Source organism: Mastigoproctus giganteus, chromosome 9, assembly GCF_048544385.1.
Source record: "Mastigoproctus giganteus isolate SK-2022 chromosome 9, ASM4854438v1, whole genome shotgun sequence".
Taxonomy (NCBI): Eukaryota; Metazoa; Arthropoda; class Arachnida; order Uropygi; family Thelyphonidae; genus Mastigoproctus; species Mastigoproctus giganteus.
Genome location: NC_143583.1, coordinates 64,193,247 through 64,217,805, shown reverse-complemented (window position 1 = coordinate 64,217,805; position 24,559 = coordinate 64,193,247). Strand labels below are relative to the sequence as shown.

Here is a 24,559-nt window from a genome sequence, read left to right as displayed (position 1 = left end):
TCATGCTGCTAACTCGGATTGAAAACGGTGTTGGACTGAGTATTGATCCCTGCGGGACTCCCTCTTCCTGAAAGTGAGATATAGAGAGGACGTTTTTGTATCGGACTTGAAAAGAGTGCAATTGCAGGAAATTTTGAATTATTTTTGGCAAATGACCCCTAAGCCCCAGATGGTAAAGGTCCATAATAATACCATGCCGCCATGTAGTATCAAATGCCTTTTCAAGATCTAAATTGACCATGACTATATGTTGTTTCATGACAAAGGCATTTCGGATATGAGACTCGGCTTTAATGAGCACATCTAGGGTTGATCTATTTTTTCGAAAACCATACTGTGATCTGGAAGGAGATTCTCTGACTCCAGGATGTAAGTGAGCCTAGTATGAACCATTCTTTCGAAAATTTTTTTCATGCAGCTCGTAAGAGATATTGGCCTGTAGTTTTCAACAGAGGAAGGGTTTTTTCCTGGTTTTGGTAAGGTTATAATGAACGAATGGCGCCATGAAGATGGATAGGCATTTTCAGAGAAGATCCGATTGTAAAAAATTAATAGGGTTCTCAAGTCTTCTCCAAGTAAATGCTTTAACATAATGTAATGAACTCCGTCTGGACCTGCAGCACTATTGGAAGATCTGTTTAGTGATTCTTGAAGTTCCATTAACGTAAATGGTTGGTTGTATGGGAATGAGCGGCGCGTGGAGAAGTTAATTTTATACAGTTCTGCACCTGCTTTGATGTTCTGGAAGGTGGAGGCATAGGTGGCAGAAGCTGAGATTTTTGCAAATGATTCAGCTAATGCATTTGCAACTTCTTCTGGAGTAGAAATGTCTTTCCCTTTCCAATGAAGTATCGGAGAGGGCAGCTGAGCAAATTTGCCATTTAGTGCCTGTATTCTTTTCCAGATGACCTGTGTATCCGTGTCTTTGGTAATGGTGGAGGCAAAAGCAATCCATGAATCCCGTTTCTCTTTCTGCCTAACTTGTCTAACTTTTGCTTTTAGTCTTTTAAAAGCAATTAGGTTACTAGTGGTGGGATACTTGCGGAAATTATTCCAAGCGCAGTTTTTTTCCTGTTCGGCAATTAAACAATCTGTATTTCACCAGTGATTTCTGTATTTTCGATATGGTGTGGATTTTGGAAGTGAGACCTGAGCTGCAGTCAGGATCTGATTGGTTATGTAAGTGTTTACATCATCAATATGTTGTCTTTGAACATAAAATCTGTCTAAGCGTATCTGGGCAGAATAGCCACCCCACTTTGCCTTTATAAACTGCCAAGTGGATTGTTGATCGGGATTTGAAGTTACCCCTGTTTGTAGCAAGCAAATGATTGGAAAGTGATCACTGTTAAAGGGATCGGTTAATACCGACCATGTCATGATTGGAAATATGGATGGTGAACAAATTGACAAGTCTATTGCAGAAGCAGATCCGGTTTCTAAGTGGATGTAGATAGGAGATCCAGAATTTAATAAATTAAGATCATTATTATGCATGAATTCCTCCATCAGTTTGCCTCTTCTATCCATTGTGGGCAATCCCCACAATGGATGGTGTCCATTAAAGTCTCCAAAAAGACAAATTGGAGTAGGGAGTTGTGCAATGAGGTTGTCAAGTTCTGAAAGCAGAAGTGGTGCAGATGGCAGAATATAAATGGAAACAATGGTAAATTATGTACCAACTGCAACGCGAGCTGCCACAGCTTCTAGGGTGGTTCTCAATTGGATCGGCCTGGATGGTATGTTAGCGTTAACATCGGTTAATACCGACCATGTCATGATTGGAAATATGGATGGTGAACAAATTGACAAGTCTGCAGAAGCAGATCCGGTTTCTAAGTGGATGTAGATAGGAGATCCAGAATTTAATAAATTAACATCATTATTATGCATGAATTCCTCCATCAGTTTGCCTCTTCTATCCATTGTGGGCAATCCCCACAATGGATGGTGTCCATTAAAGTCTCCAAAAAGACAAATTGGAGTAGGGAGTTGTGCAATGAGGTTGTCAAGTTCTGAAAGCGGAAGTGGTGCAGATGGCAGAATATAAATGGAAACAATGGTAAATTATGTACCAACTGCAACGCGAGCTGCCACAGCTTCTAGGGTGGTTCTCAATTGGATCGGCCTGGATGGTATGTTAGCGTTAACAAGAATAGCAATTCCTCCATGTGCAGGTGATTCTGAGTTCCTATCTCATCTGTAAATGGTATAACTTGAAAATTTTGGCAAAATTTGGGGTGACAAGAATGTTTCCTGTAAGCATACACCTATGGGATTAAATTGAGCTATTAAATCTCTTAAGTCATCAGAATGATTGCTTAGTCCTCTGCAATTCCATTGTATGATCTTATGCATTATTTAGGTTTACCTGAGGGTGATTCATCTGACTGTTTTCTGTACGTGGGACATTTTTTCCGGTCCTTTTTTGAGAATGTGGGGCGTCCAGTATCCATGGTGTCATCTGCATGGAGTTCTAGAATGGGTTCCTCATTGTCTAGCAGCTCATCTACATCCATGCTTTTGGAGGGAGATTCCGTTTTTTTAGAGACTGATTCAGATTTTAATTGTTCTTTTCTAACTGGGACTGATGGGGCTTGAGTAGGAATGCTGATTGGAGTATTTGTGGCTTTGCTAGTTCTTTTTGGAGGATTATCTTTCTTTGAGGTTGAAAGCCTCAAAGAGGTAGATTTGAGCCAGTTCGCTAGAGAGGTGTTAGGTGGAACTGATACATCTGTTTGAGCTGCAGTAGAAAAGAAGTTCCGAGTGCAAGCTGCATAGGAATGACTACTAGGCATGGTCAACGTAACTTGTCTAAGTGCCTCAGGAAAGGTGACTTTATTTTCTATTTTGTATTTTCTTTCCTGTAATCCATAGCTCACATATTTTGGAAAAAGCTGGGTGGCTTCCTTTGCAGTTTGGACAAACAGGGGTTTTGACAGAGCAATCCGCTTGATTGTGATCTTTAGAGCTGAAGATGGGACATATGGCCTCACCTATACATGCCTGCTGCGAATGCCCGTATTTCTGGCATTTGAAGCAGGGAACGGGATTCTGAATATATGGTCTAATACAACAATTCAAATAGCCAGCTTTAATTGAGGATGGTAAGTATGGCATACTAAATGTTAAAATGATGGATCTCGGAGTGAGATTTCCACCTTTTTTAGTCATAATCCGTTTCATATTTGTAACTTTTTGACTACTTAGTTCTTGAAGTAGCTCTTCTTCGGAGACTGGAATTAGGTCCCACTCACTGATTACACCCTTTGATGAATTTAAGGTTCTGTAAACAAATGTAACTGATACTGTGAGCCCACAAAATGATGTTGTGTTTAAGAGCCGCTCAGAATGTTTAGCGGTGGCTGTTTCAATGAGGAGATCTCCGGACTGTAGTCTTTTCACCATTTTTGGTGATCCAGTAATTGATTCCAAATATTTTTGAATCAAGAATGGTAATAATTTGCCCACAGGTTGGGAGGATAAAGAATGAATCACTAAGAAATTTGGTAATTCATCATGGCATTGAGCTTCCCTTCTAAGCCTTTTGGGCTGGTTGGTGTCACGGTCATTGTCAGGAATTTCTGACCTTGAGCTCGATGGCTCTAAAGGTGGATAACTGCTCGTATCCATGTTAGCTCCTTTTGGCCCTGGGGGTTTATTTTTACCGCCCAGATTACCGGCCCTGCCACGGGGAGGCAGGAGCAGTGCCGCTTGTGGCCAAGCATATAGGTTAGTACAGTTAGTAAGACGAATTAAATTAAAGTAAAGGTTCTTTCCTTCTTCTGGGCTCTTTTCTTAGTGCTTTTAAGAAAGTAGGGCTACTTAACGGAAAAGTTTAATAAGTAAGGGAGAAAACAAAAGAGAACCCAGTCGCTTCGAGAAAAACGCTCTTCAATCGCACGAGAATCGCTTGGCCACTGAAACGCTTGGCACCCGGGGACAAATAGAAAGTCGCAAGAATATTTGCTGATGCTATCGAGGCAGTGATAGGTGACTGGAAAACTGCTAGCTTGGGGGATTCATAAACTAAAAGATTAACAGTAGCCACAGGCAGAGGCAAAAGTGATTCTTGCACTGCTTCTATTGTAAAGCAGCAGTCTAGAGAGCAAGCTGTGGGGATTTCAAGAGCTGCTGGGAGTCATCAGGGAACAAGCAAACACATGGACTGTGTTAGGGTAACGAAGAGTAAAAATAGGTGCATGTATACTTGCATGAACACCGATGCTAGAAGTATAGTAAACAAATTTGATGAATTTGAAGTGCTGATCAAGACTTCAAAGGCAGATATTGTGAGGTATCAGTCATGGTGCCATACAGATATAAGCAGTGCAGAATTGGAATTTGGAGAGTACAATGTGTACAGAAAGGACAGACAGGATAGGAAAGGAGGAGAGGTTATGCTGTTAGTCAAGAAATACGAAATCTAAGGAAGTGCATCCAGTTGACATAGGTGGATAGTGCAATGGTGAGTCAGTTTGGTGTGACATAAACACTGGGAAAGGGAAAATGAGAGTAGGAGTGTATTATAGGCCTAATGACTCTGATGAGTACAGTTAGTCCTCGTATAGCACGATAGTTGTGTTCCTAGAAACCCTCGTGCAATATAAACAACAGGCCCTATGGGAAAAATAGGGTTAGGTGCCGACCTCCCAAGATTGAACACACATTTGTAACCAAAACATTACCAAACACAATAAATAATCATAATAAAATACATAAGTATTTTATTATGACTATTACGTAATAAAATATTGCTAATGCTTTTGCTTCTATCGTAAGCAAACTTGTTTTTTGTTTGATTTTCTATCCAAACAGATGACAGCTGTTCCATCTCTTCCACATTCTTTGTGTCTTAATCTAATGGATTTACACTTTGAGTTGTTCCTGCTATGAAAGTTGTTTTTATTTTCTCTGCATTCTTTGTAATTTTCGGCATTGCCTTATTTAGGCCTGTAGCACGTGCAATATCACATGGTCTTTCATTTCACTCAAAGCATTTCACAATTTCATATTTTTTCTCTATCGACAGAGGCGGACTGGCCATAAGCCTTACCGGAGAAACCCTGGTGGGCCGGAGGCTGGTGTGATTTTCGCCCTAAACGCTAGTACGAGGGCACTATAAATTTTCCCGGGTAAGAATTTTTGACCCAGTCCGCCTCTGCTTATCGTTATAGCTTTTCTTTTTCTCTCTGAATCTGCAGTGTCTTCACCAGGACGCTTCCTTTTCACACCTTTTAAGTGTTTTACTCATTTTTAGGGAATAAAGCACAATTACAAAATGAGGAGGCACGCTTGCTACACATAAACAAAGCTGCGCGCGTGTAGCAATTGAATAAACAACACCGTAAAGGTCGAGATACACTATTAACACCTCACATTTTACTAAAGCACATTTCTAGGGGTTATTACCATAAAACAATAAAAACAATTTCCAGTTGCGTTTCTGCTAGTGGAATCTGTTTTAAAGTCGATCTAATTGCATTTGCGATTACACTAATAGCTAGAATTGTGTTGGTTTTTACGTTATTATGGTGAAATGTGTTTTCCCTTCACTGACATAAATACATTTTCAGAATTTTCTCTTCATTCCTATCATGTTGCGTTCGGTTCAGGTGATTCTGCGTTCGACTGCCATTTCTTGTAAACACAAAGGCGAATCATGCATAAGCAAATTCGGTTCGTGTTATATAAGATATCGTTCCCCTATTTATAAATCGTGTATGATCGAATTCGTGTAGTGTAAACACATGTTATACGAGGACTGACTGTACAATGAACAATTGTGCAGAGAAATAGAGTGGGCCAGTAAATCAGAATGTCGTGTAATCAGGGATTTTAACCTTTTCCAGATATTGACTGGAACTTGTGGGTCGACCACCCGCACACTAGCAAGACTTTTGTGGATGTACTGGAGGATTGTATTCTATCGCAACATGTTCAAGGGGGCTACTAAAGGGAGTAATACTCTTGATCTGATTATCAGCAGTGATTATTCATGCTTAAAGAATGTGCAGATAAAGGAACCACTAGGTGACAATGATCACAGTATACTGATGTGGGATTTACTTAAGGACATAACTACCATCAAGGGTAAAGGGAAGGGTTTTTGTTTTCATAAAGGTGACTACAGTGGTCTTTTAAATTCTATAAGGTGGGATCAACTGATGATGTTAAAAACGGCGAATTCTAAATCAGGGTCTGATGATGATTCAATATAATGTAAAATGATGTCATCCATGTGCTATCTTATAACAGACAATTTAAGATGAGGTGCAACTGATTCTTAGTCTTTGTCATCGTCCTCTTGTTCTCCATGAAGATTTTTCGCAATCTCTACCACAGAAAAAATTGATAGCCTGGATCACCATAATTTTCTTCATTTTTTTCCACATCATTCTCAGTTGCATTTTTGTTGCCAGCCCTCAGAAGTCTCCCGAAAATTAGACGCCTCGATGCCCTCAAAGTCCATTTCAGGTTCTACATCATACAAAAACTTCTTCCAAACATTGACCAAGGTAATCTTCATATCTTTCCACGCAGCTGTTAAGTTGAAGATAGCAGGATCTGATGTTGTATGCATGTAAATTTTGCAGTGTCCTGGTGCCTCTTGTATCTTCTTCTGCATCTTGTTTCTTCCAAAACAACCATCATCTCTTCCAAAAACATCTTATACAACCTCTTACATGCAACGATTACACCCTGATCAATCGGCTGTATCAGCGAAGTAGTGTTAGGAGGCAAAAAAACACATTTAATTCTCCCATCCCTGCTAACTAACCTCTCAGCATTAGGGTGAGCAGATGCATTATCTAGCAGTAAAACAACCTTTATTTCATGAGAAGGAATTTTCAGCACATCAGGAATAAAATGGTTTTTTAACCAGTCACTGAAAATGTTCATTGTAAACCAGGCATTTTTGAGTAGGAGTATATCATCCATAACTGGTTTATTAAATCCTTTAAAGTAGAAGGTTTTTTGCCTTACCAACTACCATAGGCTTAAGCCGATGCAAGCCATCAGCATTTGCACAAAATACAATTGAAATTTGCTCCTTATTTAGCTTACGACCAGGGGTGCTTGTTTCATGCTTGTAAGCCTAGGTATTTTCAGCACGATAAAAAAGCCCAGTCTCATTAGTATTATAAAGCTGTGATAAAAGGAGGCCCTAACTTTTAATGAGGTCATTTAGATATTTTCTGAAAGCCTCAACGTGTTCTTCATCTGCACCTAAAGATTCACCATGGGTTCTTTTATTAACAATGCCATGGCGCTTTCAAAAACACCACAGCCATCCGTCACTCCCCTGAAATTTTAGGCTCATATGCTTAGCAAGCCTTTCAGCAGCTAACTTAAACTCAACACCTTTAACAACAACACCATTTGAGCACTGCTGAACAAACCGCTTGTACACTGCTTCCTCTAAGTTTTTATCTTTGGCCACTTTCATATGTTTTCTACTACCAACTGTAGAAGTAGTCTTGGAACAACCATCTACACCAGGGGCGGGCCACATCCGGCCCACGACGATGTTGAATCCGGCCCCCTCGGTAAATGCATAAATATAGAAAATCCATACCTGACTACACTCGCCGTAAACGTTCGGCTTAATTCGGTTCAATCGGGAATCGCGGCCAGTACAACAGTAACCAAGTGATTCTATGCAGCGTCAAAGAGTTATTTCCTAATTATTATTGTAGCATCGATCGAACGAAGTTCCTTTGGGTTTGACTTCTTATTGAAAAAAATAATATTGGTGCGAGATATTTTATGTTTTATGCCTTTTCTAATTATTACAATATTTAATTTAATATAATTTACAGCCCATAAAATGAGCCAATTAAAAAAAAAAGAAAAATTGATGCCGAATGCCGCATTTTCAATGATAATTGGACATTCAGATATTTTTTTTAAAAATACATTAATAATTTGGTAATTCAAGTAATATAACATTTTTTAGGTTCTGATTTTTTTTATTAAATCGTTCAATCTATTCCGGCCCGCATCATGATGCGAAAATTTCATTCGGCCCGCTGACGAAAAAAGTTGCCCACCCCTGATCTACACTGTATTTTACGGCAAACTTAAGTTTTTTTTTGCAAATGTCTGAAACTGTTTGCTTTTTGACTCTATAAATCTCTCTCTCTCTCTCTCTCTCTCTCTCTCACACACACACACACACACACACACACACACACACACACACACACACACACACACACACACACACACACACACACACACACACACACACACACACACACAATGGTTATACCACCTTCAAGCTTCTCAATCAGTTCTAATTTTTGTGCAACACTCAAGTTAACACATTTATGCTTTACGTCTTTATCCCGTGAGGCCATAATGATAGATAAATATTATGTATTTATTATAAAATATGTAAAAATCACAATTACATAAAACACAAAAACAACAGAATAGGACAAACTTCACCGGAAGACTGATTGTGTTGAAGCACACCACTAATTACTCCCCTCCCTCAACTAGATGACATAATACCCAGATTGTTTGTTTGTTATTTGGATTCTAGGAGCATTAGCAACTAAGGCCATATTGCTCCGGAATATGCGGTGGTCATTCCCTGACCTTTCCGCATCCTCTGTATTTGGTGGTGATGGGCTCGAACCCCGGTCTAATCAAGAAGCGTGTGCTACGCACTGCTGCTCCTTCCCATCTGGCTACGGAGGCACCTATAATACCCAGAGCCCAACACCGAATGCATGATAAGATAATGCTGACTCATTGACCCAGCCTTTTAGTGTGCTCTATTCGCGAATTAAAAAAGGTTCTAATTTTTCCTTTAGGAGAAATTTTGTCCGTTAAATCGAGGGTCTACCGTATTTCCCAATTACTAAGTAGTCACAAGAAATTTAAAAAACGATGTATCACAGCCAAAAACACAATTTTATAATAATTAAGTTCACAGGTCTTGACAAATTTAACTTATGATGGGATCTCATTTGCTTAAACTATGACAAAACTGATAAAATAAAAAGGCAGCTGCTAACTAATCAAGAAGTTAGCAATTAAAATTAACATTTCATTTACCACTATATTATCATGCTAGAAACTGAATACTCACAACATGTAATGTCAAAAGATTATGCCACTAAATTATAATTTTCATATTTAAAAAAATTCTCAATTCAGTATCAGCAAAATACTTACGAGCAGCAAAAATAAAATATGAATATGATTCATAAGTAATGAGTGGAATAGGTAAGAGACGGAAGAACAATTTCAGGACACTTGTGATAACATGGACATCTTCACATGCTTTTGGACTTATGTCAGCATTAGCACCATCTACAAAAATATAAATGTAAAATAATTCAGAATCAATTTTTGATTCTTGGGTTATTAGAATTATCTTATATAACACAATTTCTTATTAAACTGGAAAAGATGGGCCCAAAATATTCACAAGTTTGAATTTAAACAGGTATGAATAATTTTTAATTTAATTTAATTAAACTATTTAATTTTGGTACAAAAATCTTAAATTTTATATTTTATATTTGTTAGCACTTTTGTGAAAATTTTAATAGGGAACCCAAACATCAGACTGTCTTAAAAGGTATTAAAAGTTAGCTTGGCAGGAAACATGAGAAGAACAGAGTTATCTAGGGCTGGGGATCAAATTGATTACTATGTTTCCCAACAAATGCATTATGTATTCATAATATATTTGCAAGAGATGGAAAACAGATAAAAATCACATGTCTTGTTTTAAAAAAGGAAAGTACACCTACATATACAAGCAGGGCTATCCAATTAGTATGACAGTGGGTCACTTCGGGGTGATTCAAAGATCTGGCAGGCCTCTATTATTATCACATATTTCTTAATTTAAATATTAAAAAAAAATTTCATTTTCCTAGGTATTAATCAGACTGTCTTTAGAGATGGAGTTGAAAATAACTCAACAATGAAAAAAAAAATTAACTTACATTAAAAAGTCCATAATAATTTTTTTTTTTTTTTTTTTTTTTTTGCTTATCACAGAATTGAAAATTTTTTTGCCTACATTATAAAATTCTCCTCATGCTGGTCAAAGTTCAGTCAAAAGTATCTGCAGGCTGGCGGTGCACTTACTGAATAATCTTAATTCTGAGGAAAACAGCTGTATGGAGTGATCGCTTTCCATCACAACAAGAGGTTCAAAGCACAAATTTATTCACAGGTTCATTCACAGCAAAACACAGTAGTCAAGGAAAATATCATCACTCTCATTATGGTTACTTTAATTGGAAACAATTATAGATATAAAAGTTTCTCAGCCAGATGACAAGGCTTCTGGCAGAATTATAAAATTTAATCCTCAATTTTTAATTTTTGTTACTTTACTGAACAGAAAATCCTTTCTCAATGCACCTGACTTTTCAATATGAAGACATTAAAATGGGACACCATGTTTCATAACAACACGAAGTCCTTTCTGAATAACATCCCACTCAAGAATAACATCCTGAATAACATCCCACTCACTATTTCACTGCTGTTGGCAAAAAGAAAAAATCCAAATAAGGGAGAGAAAAAAGTGAGAAGATATTTATAGTAAATTCCTATAAAATATATCCTTGTTAATTCAATAAAAGATTAATCAAAATGTGATGTATTTCAAAGTCACTAACATTTCCTGACCAACGGTATAGGACTTTATATGCAGTTTTTGTATGGATTATTCTAAATATACACACATGTTAGCTTAACATCTGTTCCCGTAAAAATAATGGAGGCACTGGTTAAAGATGTAATGCAGGACCACCTGGCCAGCAGTGCAATTATACTACAGTCACAGCATGGATTTGTTAAGGGGCGGTCTGGTCTAACCAATCTGGTAGGTTACTATAATGCAGTGGCCAAGGAACTGGATGCACAAAATTAATTCTGATATCATATACTTGGATTTCAGGAAGGTTTTTGCTACTGTTGCACATAAGGCTGCTGCATAAACTGGAGCAACATGGAATTAAGGAAAAGTTACTGCTGTGGATAAAGGGATGGTTAAGTGGAAAAAGACAGAGCAGTTTTCAATGGGCACTGCACTGCTCTTCATGGACTAATGTTATCAGTGGGGTGGGTCTGCCAGGATTCAGTGTTGGGCCCACTGTTGTTTTCAATATTTATTAATGATAGTGATGAAGGTATATTAGGCTTAATGTCAAAGTTTGCAGATGATACAAAGGTTGGCAGGGTGGTTAATGACAACAATCAGGGTGAGTTACTGAAACAAAAATTAGGTTGATGGGCTGAGAAATAGTAGTTGAATTTTAACACAGAGAAATGCAAGGTACTACATATGGTCAGCAGTAATACCAGAGTAACTTGTCAACTGTGTCATACTACACTCAGGGCAGTAGAAAATGATAAAGACCTAGGGATAATTGTGCAGTCAGATATGAAATTCTCTAAGCAGTGCAGACATGCTGCAAGAACAACTCATGGGATTTTGTCAATGATATACAAAAACTTTGCTAGCAGGGATAAGGGTGATTATTCCTTTGTACAAGACCATGGTTAGGCCACGTCCGGAGGTCTCACTTTAGGAAGTGATGTACATCATCTGAATTGGGCGAAGCCTTTCTAGGTAAGAGCACCCGAAAGGGTGCTCTTACCTAGAAAGGTAATTGCAGCTTCTGGCAACTAGGCACCTGTGGTGTGCTCTGATTGAGGATAATTTGTGTTTTCTTATTTACTTTTCTTTCTTTTTTTTTGCCAGTGTAGCAAAAGCCTGCGGCTTCCTTGCACTATATGGCGAATACTATTACTAACTATAATCAAACCCATAATTTTTCAGCTGTGCTCAGGAGACACCAGTCATCTTCTGTCTACCACTATCAGCTGTTCTAAAGTGATATCAAGCTGATCACCAACTTGTCAAGCCTGAGTACTTCAAGCTTAGTTACAAAGTTTATTGAAAGTAATCATCCTTCTTTGGCTGGGGGAGTGGGGAGAGAGAGAGAGAATCCATATTTTGAGATACTGAGATATACAATTATATATAATAAACAACAGTGCACTTGTTTTTTATATACAACTCATATATATATATCCAGCTACATGACTGGTATGGCAACACAAACAAAAATTAGCAACCTTGATTTACTGAATTTCTCCACTACACAATTGTTATCTTTCTCATAGTGACTAAATTAATGCATTAACCATCTTTTACAAATGTCTAAATTGACAAAACTAAAAGATTATTACAGGTGACCCCCTCTTAACACTGATAATTTGTTCCAGAAAAACAGAGTGCTAAGTGAATCTGCGCTAAGCGAGCGCCCTAATCCCATAATGTAACATATGTATTTGAGTTGCGGTCGGGGCCATAGAATATTTCCTAATCAATAATAAACAGTAGTGAAAAGATATGCAAATGTCGGTCAAAATATTTAATATTCAAATATTTGTACATATAAAATATTCTGCATTACATACGTATATAATTATGTGGTAACTACTTACGTATCAAAATTAAACTTAAAATTCCAATTAAAATCATGAATTTGATGAATTTAATCATGAATACGATTTATAATATAAGAACAGCGATTGAATACGATTTAATCAGATACGATTTATAATATAAGAACAGCGTTATAGCAAATCAGCGTAAATCGAACCGCGTTATAACAGGGGCCTGCTGTATTTTAAATAAGAATTGCAAAAATTCTGCATAGATAAAGAGCATGTGATTAAAAATTTTCCTGATTAATCAATAACAACATGTTCTGAGCAAGTACTAATACTTCAACCCCATTTTATTCCAATCCCTTAAACTTCGAATTAACCAAGATTTAATGTGCAGAAGGCAGTTCCAATATTTACAATTCTTGTTGAGAAAGTATGGCTTAAGAATTGGGGGGGGGGGGATATCTACAGTAGCTAGTTGTTTTTGAGCTTGGCAAATCAGTTCATATCATGTATTATCACTGTACAATGTGTTTACAGGTTGATCTGCATGCTGTGCAGGCTGAAAAATCCAAAAATAACTCATGGGGAGAAAACCCAACTCCCTCCCTGAGATCAACTAACTACAACCCCGAATGAAGAGGTATTAAAGATTTCTTTAGTCTCCAATGGGATCCAAACTTAGATATCTCAAAACGAGTAATAAATGACAATTTATTACTTGTTTGGAGATATCTAAGTTTGGATCCCATTAGATATGATCATGGAGGATGTAACCAAAGTATTAATGTGAGGCGAGGCAAGGTGGCTAAGACATTATAATACAAAATTTGTTGATGACAGCAACGTAAGGTAAGGTAAGATAATAAAAGACCATCAGCGTTGGTCTTTTATTATCTACTCAAAAGCATTCTTAGTTATAGGAGTTGTCCACTAATAACTCCTGTAACCAAGGGTAGGCCTATGGGGGGGCTAATCAAAGGTTTAGTGTTACAGTGTTACAAACAATCAACCTAAGCAATGCTTACGTGCAATTTGAAATACAGTGTATTTATTTCTGCTTTTGCATTTTTGGAGACAGCAGTGAGGTGTAAGTAAACACAGTTGGTCTCAGAGGGGATTCCAAGAGTTCATGAATGTAACCTCTATCTTCTTATAAACTTTAACTGTAGTAACTTTGGTTCCAGTTTTTAGGAACAGAACTGTGGCATTAAACAATACATCCCTGTGTATATTTTTCACGCTATCTATCTAGCCAATTTTCATTATCATTAGCTGCTTTTGTTTTACCGTGTATTTTTGTGTTGGGGGAAGAGATATTAGAAGGGTAGTTTCTCTACACTATGTTCTGAAATGCACAGATGGAACTGTATCTTCTGATATCAGAAATTTAATCAAGGCCAATTCACTTCATGCAGCTTCACACTCAGTGTGTGTGTGTGTGTGTGTGTGCACGTGCGTGCTCGCACACCAGCACAAAAGTATCACATTCAAGATTCCTGATCAGCACAAATGAGTACACTCAAAACTTTCTCAGTTGATATCCATGTGAATTTCAATTAAAAAAAAAAAAAAACTATAATCCTTATTACTTGGGAATCCCTAAGGACTGCAACCATGGCAGCATTTGAAAGAGAACAGTGGTTATGTTGTTTTCCTAGGTATCTACAAATGTGAGGTCACTTTCGGCAGAACAGATTGAAGAAAGAAACTAAAAGAAATATTCTTCTTTTGCTAAAGAATTAACAAAGGAGGATAAAATCCCTAAACACAATGGATGTACAAGGTGTGATCAGAAAGTTCTAAAACTTTATTTTATAAAAAAAAAATTATGGTACATGCAATGGTATGTACCATAAATGAGTTGCACTCTGCCAAATTCTGCTAGGTGATTGGACATTGTAAGAAAAAGTGGCAGCTATATTTTAATGCAGCAGAATGCAAGGTCACCAACCCCGAGATAACATACGACACTTGGTGGGGTGAATTAAAAGCAGCAGAGGAAGAAAGGGATTTGGGAGTTACAATACAGTTGGACATGTAGTTCTCCAAACAATGTAGATAGCAAGGAAGGCCCATAGTGTCCTATAGATGATTTAAAAAACATTTGATTGCAGAGAGAGCAAAGTCATAATCCCACTTATAAGGCAATTGTAGAACCCCAATTGAAATAATAAATAAATCTTTATTGCCAAGTATATACAAACAACAAAGTATATATACAAAAGCAAAGTTCCCTTCATGGCCAGGGGATTTACATAATGAAGAAATAACTAGCAAGGAGGAAGCTAACATCAAGATCCTCCACATCAGGTGCTAATAGGGTTAGTAAATAGTAAATGGTTAGGAAAACAAACAATATTCTCTTCAATACACTCTAAACAGGAAATGCTGTATTATTGAGCAAGTTACAAGAGATCATTTAGATACACTGTTTACAATATGACTAAATTTTTAGAACTGGCTCAATTAGTGCAAAAGAACAGGTCTTTGGTCTAAGATTTTTCAGTGATACTTCCTGTTTTTTTTTTTTTTTTTGTGAACCCCAAACACGAGAGATATTAGAACCTATAGTACTTAGTACCGTGCTTAGGTTGGAGGTTGAGAAGACGAAAGAAGATATTTGTTGACATTGGACTTGAACTTCTGTAGATTGTAATTTTCAGGAAATATGTATGAAGGAAAGTTGTTCCAGAAAACGGCAGTCAAATGAATAAATGAGGAAGATGAAAAGTTGGTTCTGTGGGTTTGAAGTTGGACAGTAAATGGATGTTGGCTGGTGGCGGCACGGGTTTGGACTGTTTTGAAAGAGAGAGCGGGAATTATAGAAGCCAGTTCGGAAGAACAGTGCCCATGGAAGTATCTGTAGAAGAGGCATGCAGAAGAAACAGTATGTCTATGAGAAAGCAGGAGTAGAGACTCTGTTAGAGATGAATCATTAATTAACCTAACTGCCCTCTTCTGAATGGAATCAAGAAGACTGAGAGAGGATTTGGGGGCACCACCCCAGATGTGGGAACAATATTCCATAGCAGGGCAGATTTGCAATTTATACAGAGTAAGCAGCTGTTCGGAAGAAAAGAAACGCCGAGAGCGAAAGAGAAAACCAAGTTTTTTAGATGCAGAGGAAGCAATATTTGTAATGTGCTTGTGCCAAGAGAGATTTGCGTAGGAATCGGAGTGTCACTAAAGATAAGCATAGGATCAGAAGAATCCTTTTTGCGAGATATAAGACAAGACTGAGTTTTAGAAGGGTTGAAATCAACTAAGTTGTCTTTGCCCCACTGGAGAATTACCTGAAGATCGGCATTTAAGGAACTGGTAGCGGATTTTCGAGAAGTTGAGGCTGATTGAGCAGGACAAGGTTTCTCAAAATGGAAAGTTGAATGAAATGTACTATCATCGGCAAAACTATGGATAGGATTTCCAGTCAATGGAAGAAGGTCACTGATATACAAGAGGAATAGAGTGGGGGAAAGAACTGAACCTTGGGGGACACCGGCATTAGTGGAGAAGTTAGAGGACAGAGAGCCATCTACCATCACCCTCAGTGAGCGATTAGAGAGAAAACTGGATAACCAATTACTAAAAACAGTTGGCAAACCATAAGATGGAAGCTTGTTTAGAAGACCTTTATGCCAAACACAATCAAAAGCCTTTGAGATGCCAAGAGCAACTACTTGTGTTTCACTGAACCTTTCCATTGAATTAGTCCATAAATGGGTAACATAAGCCAGAATATCACAGGTGGATCGACACTGACGAAATTCATACTGGCGATCGTTGATCAGACGGAAGGTTTCTAGGTAGTTTAAGAGTTGGTGGTTAATTGATTTCTCCATTACTTTAGAAAGAGTAGAAGTAATTGCAATGGGACGATAATTGGATGGGAGGGATTTGTCACCCTTTTTAGGAACTGGCTGGATATGAGCAAATTTCCAAGCAGAAGGAAAAACACCTTTGGAATAAGAAAGTGAAAAAAGGCGGCAAAGAATAGGAGTAAGTTCAGGAGCACAGGTTTTGAGAACAGGTGGAGAAATACCATCAGGACCTAGAGCTTTCTTAGCATCAAGCTTCATCAAAATCCTTCTGATATCCTTTTGACGGAAGACGACAGGAGGCATTGAATGGAGCGTGTTGGGAATGGTGGGAGGTGTTTTACCAAGATCATTAATACATGAGCTGGAAGAAAAATAGGATGCTAGCAGGTCAGCTTTATCCTTGGCTGAAGTGACAACAGAACCATCTGGTTTGGACAGAGGTGGGAGCAGAGATGGGCAAAAGTTGCGACCAATTGCTTTGGCAAGAGACCAGAATGCTCGGCTACCATTAGGGCAAGAAGCAAGTTTTCTACTCTGTTTCTAGCCTGTTCAAATTCTAGTTTGGACTGATTAATAACTGCTTTACAATTGTTGCGAGCTTTGGTGTAGGCAGAAAATGAAACTGAAGAATGAGAAACAAGCCAATTACGATATGCAACATACTTCTCTTGAACAGCCTTATCACATTTATTGGAAAACCAAGGGTTAGATAAGGGACGAGATTTTAAAGTAGAGTGTGGGATAAAGAATTCCATTTCTGCAAGAATAATTTCACTGACACGATCTGAGCAAACGTTGACATCAGAAGTTTTGAAACAGTAATCCGACCAAGGAAAAGAAGAAAAGAAGTCTCGCAGGTCATCCCATTTTGCATTCTTGTAATGCCAAACAACACGAGGTTGGGAATAGCCATGAGATAAAGGTTCCATTGGAGAAGAGACAATCACCAAGTTGTGATCTGAACTGCCTAAAGGACCTCTCACTTCGACCATGTACTTAGAAGGGTTGTTTGTGAGAAAAAGATCAAGCGTATTGGCTGTATGATTAGGATTGTCCGGTATTCTTGTAGGTAAATGAACAATCTGTGCTAGGTCATTAGTAATTGCAAAAGCCTCAGCATCTCGACCTGCTGGGTCGGTGTGACTAGAAAACGGAAGCCAGCTGGAGTTGTCAACATTAAAATCACCAAGGAAAATTACCTCACTGCTAGAAAAGTTGGACTGGAGAAAGTCAAGTTGCAAAGAGAGGAAGTCAAAGAGCTCCAAGTGATTAGTGGAGTTGAGAGAATGGTAGAGACAAATTGGAGCAGAATGGTATTAAGGGTAAGTTGCTACAATGGATAAAAGGATGGTTAAGTGGGAGAAGACAGAGGGTGGTAATCAATGGGTGCTTCTCTTCTTGGACTAATGTTATTAGTGGAGTCCCACAGGGTTCGGTGTTGGGTCCACTGTTGTTTTGTATATTTATCAATGATATTGATGAAGGTATATCAGGCTTAGTGTCAAAGTTTGCAGATGATACAAAGGTTGGCAGGGTTGTTAATGGCAGTAATGGCAGTGTGCTACTGCAACAGGATCTAGATAATTTGGGCAGATGGGTTAAGAAGTGGCAACTGAAGTTTAACCTTGAGAAATGCAAAGTACTGCATATGGGTAGAAGTAACCCCAGAGAAACGTACCAACTGTATGGTACTACACTTAAGGTGGTAGAAAATGAAAAAGACCTGGGAGTAATTGTGCAGGCAGATATGAAGTTTTCTGAGCAATGCAGACAGGCTGCCAGGGCAGGTCATGGGGTTTTGTCAATGATATATAGGAATTTTGCTAGCAGGGAAAAGGAGGTGATTATCCCTCTGTATAAGGCAATGGTCAGGCCACACCTTGAGTATTGTATACAGGAGGCCTCATTTTAAGAAGGATATAGAGCTGTTGGAATGAGTACAGAGAAGGGTAACAAGATTAGTGAATGGAATGAAGGGTTGCTCTTACGAATAAAGGCTCAAGTTTTGCAGATTACAGTGTCTGGAGACTAGGCACCTGCGAGGTGATCTGACTGAGGTGTAGAAAGCCTTGAATGGTTTGAGCATGCTCAATGCTAATGGGATTCTTCCTTTTGCTCAGAATAATCACCTGAGAGGGCATAAATCCAAATTGAGGAAAGACAGTTGTAGAATAGATGTGCAGAAGTTTGCCTTTAGTCAGCAGGTAGTTGATTGGTGGAACACATTTCCATCTTTTGTTGTGGAAGTTGATATCCTAAATAAATTTAAGGCTGAGCTGGACAGGTATTTGCAACGAATGGAGGGGTGAAGTGGGTGTTTTTTTTTTTTTTTTGGCTGATGCTGCATAAGTTTGCTTTTTTGCATTGTATGCCTCTACTAATTCTAATGCTAACAGAGGGCCCATCAAGCTCTCAGCTGCCCACATCAATGCCAGAGCTTGCACTTGAACATCAGACAACACAGTGGCAATCCCCAAGGCAGAATGTGCTGCTCCCAGAGAAACTAGTTGTTGTTGGTGACTCTATTGTCAGGGAAACAGGAAATATATTGTGCAAAAAGGATAGGTGGAACAGGACCATGGTATGTCTGCCAGGGTCAACAGTTGATGACGTTGTAGAGGATATCATCTTTTAAGGGCACAAAAGGTGATATCATTGTACACGTTGGCACTAATGACATTAAGTGTAGGAGTTCTGCAGATTTACTAAGCAAGTACAGGTCAATGCTGAAAAAAAAGTCATGAGTTAGGGTTGAAATTTAAAGTGTCTGCAATTCTGCCCAGACACGATTGTGCTTGTTAACAGGAGAGACTGCTTCTACAGGGATGGGATACACTTAAATAGAAGAGCTGCAAGAATATTTGCTGATGCTATCAAAGCAATGTTAGGTGGGCTGGAAAACAGCTAGCTTGGAGTGGGATTCACAGACTAAAATATTAAGAGTACTACTAGTAGTCACAGGCAGAAGTGCAAGTGATTTTTGCACTGCTTCTATTAGATTGGAGGGCAGGGTGTTGGTGTTTTCAGGGACTGGTGGGAGTCATCACGGAACAAATAAATATATGGGCTGTGTTAGGGTAACTAAGAATTGGTGCATGTATACTTGCTTTTTTTTTTTTTTTTTTGGTAGTTGTTGGCACATCGGCTTCTGTGGCCATAATGCACCTCACAAGTACTTTGATCCAAGCCCGAGGCGGGAATCGAACCCGCGACCTTTGGGTTGCCAGGCAGGCACTTTACCCACCCGGCTAGCCCGGTCGGCACTCACTAAAAAGGAATGGATGGACCATAATGGTCCACTGGATATGAATAGTATAACCACTGATGATCATGTAAAGGTTAACAACAAACTGAATAAATATATTGAATGCATCTATGTGTTTAAATGTGAAGACTTTTTTAGGGATGGGATTAACCAGTAGCATGCCTAATTCTAATTGGGAGTTAAATTATGTCATGGTAACTGAAAGGAAACTGGAAGAGAAATTGTGAAACCAAAAGTTAAATAACGGGCTAATGGAACCTATAAATTATATTTAAAGAAGCAGCAAACCTTTAGCCATAATTATGATTATATCTTTGGATTCAGAAGATATCCCTACAGACAGGATGTGCAAATGTCTTTCCTATTCACAAAGGGTTAAAAGGACCAAACAAGTGTTTGGCCCTTTTAACCCTGTAGGTTTGAATTTCAAAAAATAATGACATATTATCCTGATAAGAATGCAATTATATGACAAATGTAATACAGATTTTTTTTAAGGGGGTAGTCTTGTCTGAGCAGTCTTTGTTACTGTGACACAGTAACAAAGGAACTAGATGCAAACAATAATTTTGACATCATATCTAGATTTCAGTAAATCTTTTGATATTGTTGCACATGAACAACTTTAATGTCTAAATTTACTAATGATAACAAAGGTGAGCAGGACGGTAAATGAGCAAAAAAGTGGCAGTTGAAGTTAATATTAACAGCACTAACACTGGGTAGCAACAATCCCAAAACAACACCATTTGGCTGGTACCAGACTGAAGCTTGTAGAAAATGAAAAATGCCTAGGCACAGTGTGCAGCCTAATGTGAACTTCACTCTACAAGTGCAGACACGCTGCTGGGGTTCTGTCAATAATATACAGGAATTTCACCAGCAGGAACAATGTGGTGATTATCATGTTGTATAAGACAATAGTTATGTTGCATCTTGAGTACTGCACACAGGTTTGGTAGTATTGTTCCAAGTGCAGTCTTAAAATTATACTGTGGAATTATGACCTCCCTCTGTACAAGCAAATGTTTGATAAATCAACAGGACACTAAAGGCCCTCCTTGCTGCCTGTCAACACTACATGGGAACTTTATATCTATGTATCATAATCCCCAATGCCTTTCTTCATTTCAATTTTTAAATTCAGTCCTATACAAGTTATTCTGGGGTTTTATTTCCCAAGTGTAAGACCTTGCATTTTGCTGATTAAAACATAGGTGCCACTTTTCTGAACGTTCCTGAAGCCTGTTTAAGTTGTCCTGAAGGAGTGCTGCAAGGCACTGATCATTAACCTCTATCCTGATCTCGACATCATCTGTAAATTTTGCCATTATGCCCTGTATCCTTTTGTCAGTGACATTTATGAAAATCAGAAATAACAGTGGTTCAAGTACTGATCCTTCAGGGTCTCCACTTTGAACATTAGCCAAATCTGAAGAGTAACCATTATCATAAACTTGTGCGTCTTGCCCTGCAACTATCGTGCAATCTATCTAAGGTCGATCTACCAATCACATGTTCCAACTTATGGAGTAACCTCTCATGCAAGAGTGAGTCATATGCTTTGCTAAAATCCAATTAAATGCATTGAAATTATTTCCTGCATCCAGCTTGTGAGTGACTGTCAAAGTAGCTACCCACATTAATTAAACATGATTTTCACTTTACAAAACTGTGTTGTGTCCTTCAGAATTCCATTTCTATCTAAATGTTGATATATTCACTCTTGTTTAGTCTGTGTCTCATTTTCTGACAAGCTTACTTAATGTAATGAGGATGTTACAATCAAGGATATAATGCAGGATAAAATACAGTCAGATAATATCCAGTCAATGACATATATTTGAATGAGGAGTAAGCAGACAGTCCTAAACTTTTTGTTAATATATTTGTTTGGGTGATCTATAATAAGCAGTAAATCTTGAATAACATTCAGAACAGGTTGTAATAAATGTTGTAATAATGTTAATAAATACTGTAGAAACCTTGTACAATATTAAATAGAACAGCCAAAATTTACCTTTGTCAAATGATAATCTAATAGCTTCAATATCATCAGTAAACCCTGAGACTCTATATAGGCCTTCATTGTCTAACCCTGAAATAAAATAAAACTTTTAGAAAAATTATCAAATAAATCAAAATGCAGCTATTTAATAATGCTCAACTAAGTTACAGTAAATGTGCATATTCAGGAAACACAAATTTTATTAACTTTTCAGCAGTGAATTCACTAAACATGTATGCCCTTGAGGGAATGAGTTTTCCATTAGACACTGGCTCTGTGGAGCGAGTTTGTTTTTAGCTCCTTGTATTTTGTTAAAATACAAGCTTTCTTCATAAATGCTTTTTAAATATTAATTTGTTCTTATATTGACTTGATTGCCCAACATTACAAGAAATTGTCAAAAATCAAATCAGAATTTAAAAAAAGTAATAATAAAAACAATTATGTAAAAAAAAAAGTTAAAAAACAAACAAACAAGAAAAACTGTCACATTATTGTTTTATTTTTTTTGAAGCAACAATATTTTCCACATCTATTTATTTATCACTTGATTCAATATCTTCAACTTCTGGATCTAAATTCCATAGAATTTCTTTGATTTTAGGCAAAATCAGAAAACTAAGAATAACAACTGCAATCTTCTCCACTTTTCAGTTGCCAGCTATGAAAGCTGTAGATACTATTAAGTAGGAAAAAGTGAACATAAGATGTTAATAGACATTTCTGGAATGACCTTCAAAATGTATACAGGGTGATTCAGGAGGAATAGTAAATATTTTGGGAGGTTATAGTATCGATTATTCTGAATAAACAAGTTCATATAAACATGTGTCCAATTCTCAATGGATACAGCTGTTTGAAACTGGCACGCACAGCTCCCTGAACCAGATGTGACCAAAAAGCAGTTATAACCTGACACTGTTCAGTGTTAAAAGTGTTGCTAAGAATGCCGCACATTTTCACACATGCTGAATAAGCCGATATGCTTGTAGAGAATACTGTTGACAGTTTCCTAAACGCAGAATACCGGATTCAAGGGCATTTACTAGTGTTTACACCAAAGTGCATGGGACTGGTACAGTTCCCAGCGCTCATATTTCTTCTGAACGTGCAAATGAACAAAATGTGGATGAAATAGAACACATTCTTCAGTCAGTAGTATGTAGTCCTACTATTAGCACACAAAGAATTTCTATGAGTATCGGTGTTCCACAGACAAGAGTATGGCGAAAATTACGTGAGCAAGGCTCACGGCAACACCTTCAGCCAGGAGACGACACCCAGCGATTGGAATTTTGTCAGTGGATAAATGCTAATTGCTGATTAATTCCATTAATACCGTTCAGCGACGAAGCTACTTTCACCCATGACGGTATCAACAACACCCATTAACTCTCATAGATGGTCAGACGAAAATCCACATGCCACTGTAGAAATAAATTTTCAACTTTGCTTCTCTGTAAATGGGTGGTGCGGTATCATCGATGATCAGTTCATTGGGCCTGTTGTGTTACAAAATCGTCTTACAGGCTCCATTTACCTAGAATTTCTGCAAAACAAACTTCCACTACTATTGGAGGATGTTCCCTTGGCTACAAGGATTGGTATGTACTTTCAGCATGACAGAGCTCCTGCACATTATACCTGTCTGGTGATACAATATCTAGATTGAACTTTCCCTGAACAATGGATCGGCCATGGAGGTCCCATTCATTGGCCACCTAGGTCTCCAGACCTCACTCCATTAGATTTTTGTTTGTGGGGATGGATGATAAGCATACAAAAAAAAAAAAAAAAACAGGTGAATACAAGAGATGAATTGCTCGTTCACATTTTGGATACTGCTGCTCCCATAAAGGAATGACAAGATGACCTTAAAAGAACAAGACATCATATTACCACAAGAACTGCAAAGTGCATTGAGGCTGGTGGTGGGATTTTCAAGGACATTGATTGTTTATTGTAAAAAAATTTGTCAATTATTTGCTTTGTATCATTCAAAAAAGTCAATAAATACAAACAATGTCATTTATTTTTACCTCTCATAATGGCTTTGTGCATGCCAGTTTCAAACAGCTGTATCTTCTTATCCATTGAGAACTGGACACATGTTTATATGACCTTTTTTTTCACTCAGAATAATCGATACTATAATCTCCCAAAATATTTACTATTCCTCCTGAATATACATACTACTGAAAAGGTTAAAATACTTATAAAAGTAAGCTGCATTAAGTCCTTGCTTGCTTAAATTACACCCATTCTACATTTTTTGTTCAGTTACAACTGATAAGTTAGCTAATTAGTTTATTCAATGCTATTTGTATGATTTTGTGAATTTTTTAACAGATTATAAAGTTAAAACTGTTCCTACCGTAACATTAAAAGTTAAAAATTCAAATAATAGTAAGAGAAGAACGTTTCATTCTACTGAATGTCAATCAATAATGGAGCTTTGAATCTGTGTAATCACAGATTCAAAGTTTGAAACTCTTAATCAATTAGAAAGTATGCTGTGTTGGGTTACTCAGTAATCCAATTCAAAGTAACCCAGCTATGATAGCACACTCAATCACTAGAGATGAAGGAACTCAGAGGTGGTAAAACAGTCCTGCACAAAGGTCTCCTGCGTATTTTTAGTAAGACTACTAGGACAGTGATAGTACATAGGGGTTACTGTCAATGATATGCAGGAATTCTGCCAGTAGAGATAAAGTGCTAATTATTTTCATGTATAAATAAATAATCAGAATGCAAACTATATACTCTCACAGGTCTGTAAGTCTCATTTCAAGAAAAAAATATCAATATCAACTGTTCAAATTAGTACAAAGGAGAGCAAACTCAATGATGGGGCATGTTTTCTCTTTTGGGAATGATGTATAGTCAGATACAAATTAAGAAAAGATAATCCTAGAATGTAAGTAAGAATTTTACCTTTATGCAGAGAGCAATAAACCACTGGAAGAGGTTAACACCTAGCCTTGTAGAGTCAGAGATTATGTATATTTAAAGAGGGATCAGATA

The 24,559-nt window shown here is 37.7% G+C and overlaps 1 protein-coding gene across 1 annotated transcript in view; it reads right to left on the bottom strand.

Moving 5' to 3' along the window:
- The window catches only part of LOC150080289 (N-chimaerin-like), a 147,344-nt gene that overhangs the window by 16,092 nt on the left and 106,693 nt on the right, over positions 1 to 24,559 (bottom strand). Inside the window, exons 8-9 of the mRNA XM_090380679.1 lie at positions 21,545 to 21,622; positions 9,190 to 9,327 (exon numbers count right to left, since the gene is read on the bottom strand). Of these exons, the coding sequence (XP_090236805.1) occupies positions 9,190 to 9,327; positions 21,545 to 21,622 (216 nt within the window). The remainder of the gene's footprint in view (positions 1 to 9,189; positions 9,328 to 21,544; positions 21,623 to 24,559) is intronic.